Genomic DNA, 8,575 nt, shown 5'->3' with positions numbered 1-8,575 from the left:
CAAAGTGGCTCTCAGTACTACCCAACTGAATTTATTGACCTAAAAATAAGAACTCTTAATACCAAGGCAGTTGGACAACAAAATAGACACAATCTGTTCCTCACCCATCTTAACACTAGTGCCTGCACCAGAAATTCATTAGTTGACTCCTGTTTAAATGTCAAGGCAGCGTTTCAGGCATTTGATCAACAAATAGAGTTCCTTCGGTGCATTCATTTTACATTAAAAGTTCCCTTTTGATAAACATTAAATTTAAAATACAACAGGTAAACATTGCTGCAAATAAAAAGAAGAGAATGATTCATCTTAAAAATCAGTCATGACATCTGACTGCATGCATGTTTGTTAATAAAGTATTGACTGTAGGTCAAATAAAAATGCCTTTTAATCTTCATTAATAATGTCAATTTCACTGTTGTCATGAGCACTTGAAATGAACACCTTAAGGCCAAACTAACTGTTTGTTTAAGGACTAGCTCACTTTCTCTCAAAATGCAGGTCCAAACTGGTATTCAAATAATCATTCTTCATTCATACTGTCTCTACACTCAGTTGCCAGTTTATTAGGTACAGCTAGATAAACCTAATGCAGTAAAGTTGAATCACCACCTCTCTAAAAAGGGTCCAAACAGAAAATGAATAACCTTCATGAAGGTAGGATTTATTGCAGAACTGTTGTATTAGACTGCGTTAGTTTTAGCTAGCCGTACCTAATAAACTGGCAACTGAGTGTACAGAAATTATAAAATCTGTCTTGCAAAAAAAAAGTTTGAAGACAAAAAAATTACCTAATGAAATAATTGAATTAAAGTGTATCCAATCCAATCCTGTAGAAGCCATTATTCTGCATCAACAGAAAACTGCAACAACCCCACCCCACCATCAACCATCCCTCCACCACTCCACCCACCCAGTGTAAAATTACATCTAAGGCACAGGACGGTGGCAAATAAAAAGGTTTTGCATTATTAAACAAAATATATATTTAAAAAGGGACAATGCACATCATACTTGTGTGTTTCAGGTTTTCACTTTTAGTCTCTTTGGTGCACAACATTTGGGATTTTTGTCCAACTTGAACCCCTTGTTTATTAACATACATGATCTACTGTATTTTTCTGTATGATTTTGTTTCGGATTCGTAAGTCTCACTGGAAAATGTTCAGTGTTGGCTTTATATGCCTAAACCTGCACGTGTTGGTTGTGAAGACTTGGAGTAGTGAAAACATCTCAAACACAAAAGAGGCACTTGTCAACACAGTGCATCTTCATTGTTCCAAGAATCTCAGTTCAGTCTGATTGGGAGCACTGTTTCAATGCTTCCTTTCAGCAGTGGTACACAAGTCCAAACTTCCCAGCAGCAGCAGTTCAGTTCTTCTATGTATAAAAATAAATTAAAACTTGTCATTAATCTGAAAAAAAAAAAACTGCAGTATAGTATACTCTATGTCCTAGTATGCCTCTGCATACAGAGTGGCTATTTTGTAAAGTGGTAGTTTGCACACTCAGACGAAGGACCAGAGCTGGTATCTGTCTGAGGGGTTGCAGAGGGCCAGAGAGGGATGCTCATGACGGGCACTCAGACACATGTTCGATCCTGGGATGTAGAACAACTGGTTCTATATGAAGAGAAGACAAAACTTATTATTGTCCTAAAAAGAAAACCCAAGTATCTGAAATCACAAATTAGTGCACAGAAAATGCAAAAGACCCAACTCACATCCTTCAGTTCCCATTTTTGCTCTGCTCCTACAAATGTGTTGCTGCCTTTATACTGGCAGTCATCCAGCTTCACAGCCCCCTCTGCCCCGTGCAAACATAGCTCCTTCTGAACGTTGTGTCTAATTTCAAGATGTGTGGAGTACTCAAAATACTACCGCAAAGGAAACAGAAAAAAAATGCCATCAACCACTGTGATTAAAGTGAATCACATTTTCTAGTAGAGATAGAAGGTACATTTTCTAACTGACCTGGTTTCCTCCTAGTCCATGACATGGGTACATGATCAGCTGTTTCCCACCCTCATTGTTCTCTCCAGCATCCAGACATGAGTCTTTGCCGACATTTTTCACCTACAGAGAAAGAGAAGCGAAGGGGAAAGCAGTGAGAGGAAACAAAATGAAAAACTAACATCCAGTGCAAGCTGTTCAAACAACTTTAGTCTCTGGAGTGCTGTCAGTGGTGTCAAATTGGAACTGCTCAGTACCCTCTGGAGATCCTAAGTGGAAACCCACAGTGGCTAGACAGAGCTCTGAGGTTTGGAAAGAGGAGAGCTGGTGGTGGGGTGTGTGAACTTACTGAGCCAAAGCGGAGTGGGTTGAGATCAGGCATGAAGACTTCTGGATAAACGTTCTTCAAAAACCATGAGAAGCCCTTACACTGCAGCCGCGCACGGAGGTCCACTCGTTTGGAGATATCTCCAAAGGCCGACTGTTAAAACAATGGCAGGCAGGAGAGAAAAGCTGTTCCTTTACATTGTTCATCAACACACTGCAGGCATGCTGGATACTAACGGGGATAATTTTGCAGGGTTGAACTACAAAGCAACGATGCTCTGTCTTGACTTTAGATATGCTCTTTTTACTCTTTATCACTATTGTGACAAAAACAGTCAGGTATAGAACAAGATCACTTAGGAAAGGCTGTGAAAAGACCATGTTCCACAGATAAATCTGGAAATGCTGTTCACATGTTGAAAAGGTCCACACAATGTTTCTTCAAATCTTTCTAAAAATTTGCCATCAACACTGAAATGCAAGAATAATGGAGAGCTTAAAGTATGTAAGAAATAAATAAATATAATCAATAAAACTTAAAAAAAGACAGCACTAAAATGCTTTGTGCTAAATGCTAACGTCGGCATGCTAACATGCAGATGTTTAGCAGGTATAAAGTTTACCATGTTCACCATCTTAGCTTAGCCTGTTAGTTGCTAACATTTGCTAATGAGCACTAAACTCAAATTACAGCTGAGGCTGATGGGAATATCATCAGTTTTGCAGGTATTTGATCATAAAGTACCAAGTGAAGATTTGACCTGATGGTAGTGCTAGAGGAAAAGTTAAGGGATCATCCAAGTTATTACAATTCATCCTGAGGGTGAAGTAAATGTTTGTACTAAATTTCATCGCAATCCATCCAATAGTTGTTGAGATATTTCACTAGAAAACAAAAACGTCGACCTCATAGTGGCGCAAGCAGAGAACTCAGGGGATCACTAAAGTCATTAGGATTCATCGTCTGGGTACCATAGCTATCTGTACCAAATTTCATGACAATCCATTCAATAGTTGTTGATATATTTCAGTCTGGACCTAAGTGGTGGACTGACTGACTGACTGACTGACTGACTGACATTGCCATCCATAGAGCCACACTCAGAACTGTTATCCAATTACAAAAATAAAACATATGACTCCATCGCAAAAAACAAATAGACATAACCACAAAGAAAATAGGAATATTCCACTTTGGATTTTTAAAACCTTTTTTCAATTTTTTACTTAAATATCCTCATCACTTCACTTTTCTAAAGTCAGTTACTGTTCCGGTGCTCTAATGACTGTTAAACAAATAAACTACAGACAAGTACTCGATCACTGTTCCTTTTAAACTGAAGCATAGCAGCACATTTAAAGGATTTGCAGGCACCTCATGCTCTTGAATAATGAGAGAACTTATTATAATGACGAGGATGCTGCTCACACTAGTGCACACTGATAGCTACTACAGTGGATTCCTTGAAGCTGTTGACGACGGCATGTCTGTTTGAAGCCAGCGGGAGAGGGCTGGCCCTTTCTGTGAGGCATAGCCCTGAGGGAACTGTTTATGGCACCTATGGGACCACATGTTGGGAAACACTGAGAGCCTGTCATTTACCAGCGCTGACTTCCTTCAGGCCCCTTTTTCTCTGTCGGTTAACAGCTTTCAGCCCTTAATGGCTCATCTATTGCTCTCCATTTCAAAGAATGTGTTTCATTTCTACAGAATTCATGCATTGAGAATTACAATAGTGAAATGCTATGGTTCTCCCAGTAAGTGCAAGTGTTTGCTTTCCCCTGCAGAGTATGTTAAGTAAGTCATGATCAGACTTAATGCTGGTTGTATGTAATTCACAGACAGGAGTTGGATTTGCTCAAACTTGTCTTAAAGGGGGAGGGGTAATGAGTGGCTTTAAAACCACTTACATAAGACCATGAGAAGTAGAAGTTAAAGATAAAGCTGCAGAGTAATTTGCTGCATTTGAAAGAATCACAGGATAGATACGCAGGATTTTGGAGGCGTATTAGAGTCAGAAGCAATACGTACATCTTTTGCCAACTGCGCAGCTTGCTGGTTACGACGGTAAAAAATCTCCTTGTAGTCGTCCATCCAGACCTCCGCCAATCGCACCTGATTACGAGCAATCACTTGTGTACCCTTGGGAAAGGTGTGGGGGCTCTTGGTGCGGAAAACATGACCGACAATGGAACAAGGCATGATCTCCAGCTGTCCGCCGCACTGCCACACCTGCAGGTTAATGGGAGACAGCACAGACAGATGTATAATGACATGCAGTTAGACACGCCTATACAGCCGTTTGGGTGATGGTATGATTCAACAGGTAAAAAGGCTCAATAACAAAAATGCTGCACATCCAGAATGACAGCTTAGTGACGTCTTACCCTAAATGACATTTCAATATTCTCACCACCCCAGATTTCCATTTCTTCATCATAGCTTCCAATATGGTAGAAATATTCTTTTGAAATGGAGAAGAGCCCACCAGCAAATGTGGGAGTCCTATAGAGAAATTTCATTAAAAAAGGTTTTTAATGATTTCCTGCAAGAAACAAGCGTTTTTATAAAATTGATATTCTATATTCATGCAAAATATTTGCTTACTTGATAGGGTATGTTTCATCCTTCCTCCTTTGTTTCTCATGATCTGGTAGACTCTCCCAGCCAAAGGAAAGGCCCCAGTCAAAGTTTCCCCGGTTGTGGTTCTGGCCATATGGGGACGGTTTCATGAACTCAAAAGTATTGAGATCAATAGTAGTTATATCAGGACTCACTACTGCAGTGTAGTTCTCTGCTATCCTGGCCAGCAGAGGCTCCAGCCACCCATTAAAGCATTCACCTGTTAACACACGCAAATCTTTCTTAACAATAACCACTGGCTAATTTTGGAATGTAAAGCCATGGTGGCCATGCCAAGGCCTTTAAAAAGAGCAAACATTAGGTTGTTGAGCAGTGGGTGTGTAAGTAAGGGTGTGTCCACTAGCATGCAACTGGTTTTAATGTGCGAGTAATATTAGTGGTATTGACTAACAGTGGGCGTCCAGAAAGGTGAGCGTGTCACCGGTGGCCACGGAGGCCCCGAGCAGCCGAGCGGTGATGAGTCCTTTCCTTTCTCGCTGGCGGACAACTCGGACAATGCTCAGCCGCTTTAAATACGCATCCAGCTCGTCCTTCAGTACATCTGAATGTATGGGAAAGAAAAGTTAGAGGTTGAGAAGAACATTATGAAAAATCTGATGAAATAATATGTGAGTGAATCTTGTACACAGTCTTATATGAACAGTCTCATAAAGACTCTCATAAAGATTATTGCTAAAGTGATAAATAGATAATATTCACAGCCCTCAGCCTGGAAGGTTGACTCAAACAGATGAAAAAGGACAAAGCTGTCTTCCTTTTAGCTTCAACATGGAAAATGGCCTACATCTGTGGCCTGCTCCAAACAAATAACTGAATTAAGAGTGTCAGATGGACTGCATTCCCTGGAACCTCTCTTCTCTTAAGCATTTTGTTTCCCTCCTACAACAGACCTGTTTACAAGAGTCAACTCTGACTCATTTCTAAGCACAACCACTGCTAATTCCTCTTAGGAAAGTATTCACTAGCAGCCCCTCGCTTCCTGCTGTAACCCACTTCATGGGCCACAGAAGGAGCAGGGAGCTCCTGTCTGCACATTTCGTGGCACAGCAAGGAGCTGCCCACCCAACACGCTGCATGAAATCGAACCCAAAAGAGAGCAGGGCGGTCCTGAAGGGCCCTATTGAATTTTACCATCCACGCTGGCGTCATCCACCAGGATGATCTCCTTGAGAAGAATGGCAGGGGAGGTGTGGAGGACACTGTATACTGTCCTTAGCAGAGTGCTCCAAGCCTCATTGTGAAACACAATTATCACACTGGTGGTCGGCAAGGGGGGGCATCGCTTGAAGGTTTGCTCAATACATCTGCAGTGAGAAGGAAAAAGAGCACAAAGATCTGACTGTCCTGTACAGTTCCTTAGTGGCACAATAGTCTAGTTATTACATCTGCAGACTCTCCCCTGTGGGGTGTCCATTTCAGCTGTGACACCGCATGTGTGGCTGCCATTATCCATATCAGAGTGGGAGAGACTTTGTAATTCACCCACATAAGATAGCTGTACATGGACAGGCTTTATGTCTGTGTCAGGTACTGACATGTACTTGGACTTACATGCACTTGGATGTACTGTAGCTAGCCAAACATAACTGCGCTCCTTTCTGAACTGGCCACAGTAACCGGGCAGGCATGCTGAAACAAAGTCCCAGTCAGAACAATCATCTCTGTGGTTTCTGCCTGAGACTTTCCCCAGTTGCAAAAAGCAAATATGATGAATGTGTTTGGGTTAGACAGTCAGTTTTGCACTGCCCCACCTATATTACACTGATCTGTGTGGGTGTTTTTCAGTGTGTGACTTAAAGTTATATTCTGGGCCAGTACATCAATCCATGGAGTAGTAATAGGAAAAGTAGAGTATGCCTACTTCTTGTACAGCACCAAAGCTGCATCCACACCCACTAGGTGGTGCAATTACATGTTGTTTCTATGTCAAAATCATTTGGAAAATGAATTATTTGCTCAACTATGTTCACTTTTGAATGAAACATTATATAAACATGAGGGATTTTTACACGGCTTTACCAAAAGCATAAAGATTGTACAAAGTGACATACTCTGGTGGTCTCGTGTCTGCGCCCAGGTCTCTGCTCAAGGAGATGCGGTCACTGGCATACAGGTTAAAGCAGTGTTTCTCTTCACCCCTGTCCTTCTCCTTCTGCTCTTCAGGGCTCAGTGAGTCTGTGTGGAAAGGTTTCCCAGCTGCTCCAGGAGCAACAGGGTTCTGAGGCGGCCGCTCCAGAGCTGGCCTGAGCTCAGCAGCAGTGTAGTGACCTGGCAGACAGGACACACTGTCCTGCTGCCGTACAGGGGCTCTGATCTGCATCTTTGGCATCGCATCCCTTAAGTTATTGACAGCTCCCTGCACTATGCCCAGCAAGGCATCCCGCTTGACTACTATTTCCTTCAGCCACGGGTCCTCCTGTTGGCTTTGGCTCCCTACCTCCCATTGTATGAAGAACACAAATGTGACAAAGACAAGGGCCACTATCACCAGTTTAAGTGGGTGCAGTCGCCTTCGGAGCACTCTGCGGAGAGCTGTCATACTTCTTTAACGGAGAGCAGGCTGGCTTTGGACTGAGATTCAGCTGTAATAAATAAATATATCCAGATGTTTAATGCTGATTAACCAGCATTGATGTAATTATCCAATTTAAGACATTGGGGTTTCAGAAAAAACACAGGCAACATAGTGATACGTTACTTGCCATGTCCCTACATTCACATCTAAAGGATTTTTTCCCTAACTTTTCATCTTTGAAATACAAGAAATCACGTATGTAGCAGTTCCTGATGAAGTTAAAAGTAGTCTGCGGCTATGTACAAATCACAAATTTAAAATCGGCTTATGGAATCAGCAAACAAACCCGTTCTCTGGATTCCTTCATAGAAAAACACCACGTACCATGAGTCGCTGAACTACAGATTTAGGTTAGAAAAGCCCTTTAAATTGTTCTTGTAAAACTCGACGACTAACATCCTGCTTTGAGATCCTTTATTTGTTGCTTGAGTTCCAAAGAAACTTTTCGATGAGACAAAAAGATTTGCTCTGTTCTGCCTTCACAAAACTTCCGTCTCGTTGGATCCAGGTGAGCTGTTCTCAGGTAGAGGGAGGAGACGTGCTGGCGCGCTTGCGCAGAGGGGGCTTCTGCGTGTCAAAAGCCATACCTGCAATACAAATGAGAAACCAGGCGTTACAAGAGATCCGAAATACAAGCTGGACGATGGCACTGTTTGCCTTGCAGCTTGACTTGTGTCGTGTGATAATTTTAAATATTATTTGCCAAAATCATAGTTGAATCAAACATTTATCGTGACGAACCTCTCGATACTCTTCGTCTTCAGGAATATTGCAGACTGTGTTCTCTACGGAGTTCCCCAGGTTCAATAATGGTGTCATTAATAGGATTTGTTCAACTGGTCATTCACTGGGACAGTTGCTGGGTTACAAATAACGGAGGAACGCGCTGTAGCCTACCCCACACAGCCCACCGCGTCCAATCAGGTTCTCTCAGAAAACACCACATCTTGCACATACAGCGTGAACTTTTGAACGCGAACACTTGAGAGAAACTAAAAACATGGTAGGCTCATGGCACATGGTCCAGCTTGCATTTGGAAAAGTTAAGTGTCCCTTCGCATGGAAGCGAATCTGCCTGGA

The 8,575-nt window shown here is 42.1% G+C and overlaps 1 protein-coding gene across 1 annotated transcript; it reads right to left on the bottom strand.

Annotated features, from left to right (window-relative positions):
• Positions 1-15: 15 nt before the first annotated feature.
• On the bottom strand, positions 16-8,447 carry galnt3 (UDP-N-acetyl-alpha-D-galactosamine:polypeptide N-acetylgalactosaminyltransferase 3 (GalNAc-T3)). The gene is made up of 12 exons (XM_044216549.1): positions 8,237-8,447; positions 7,820-8,082; positions 6,972-7,502; positions 6,052-6,224; positions 5,312-5,461; positions 4,885-5,119; positions 4,665-4,782; positions 4,309-4,509; positions 2,299-2,430; positions 1,971-2,072; positions 1,721-1,873; positions 16-1,619 (listed from the first exon to the last, which is right to left on the bottom strand). Exons 3-12 carry the CDS (start codon positions 7,457-7,459, stop codon positions 1,506-1,508), a joined length of 1,866 nt encoding a protein of 621 aa, XP_044072484.1. The 5' UTR covers positions 7,460-7,502; positions 7,820-8,082; positions 8,237-8,447; the 3' UTR covers positions 16-1,505.
• Positions 8,448-8,575: the final 128 nt, after the last annotated feature.

The sequence above is a fragment of the Siniperca chuatsi genome, linkage group LG12, assembly GCF_020085105.1.
Source record: "Siniperca chuatsi isolate FFG_IHB_CAS linkage group LG12, ASM2008510v1, whole genome shotgun sequence".
Lineage (NCBI taxonomy): Eukaryota > Metazoa > Chordata > Actinopteri > Centrarchiformes > Sinipercidae > Siniperca > Siniperca chuatsi.
This window is presented reverse-complemented; position numbering and strand designations above follow the sequence as displayed.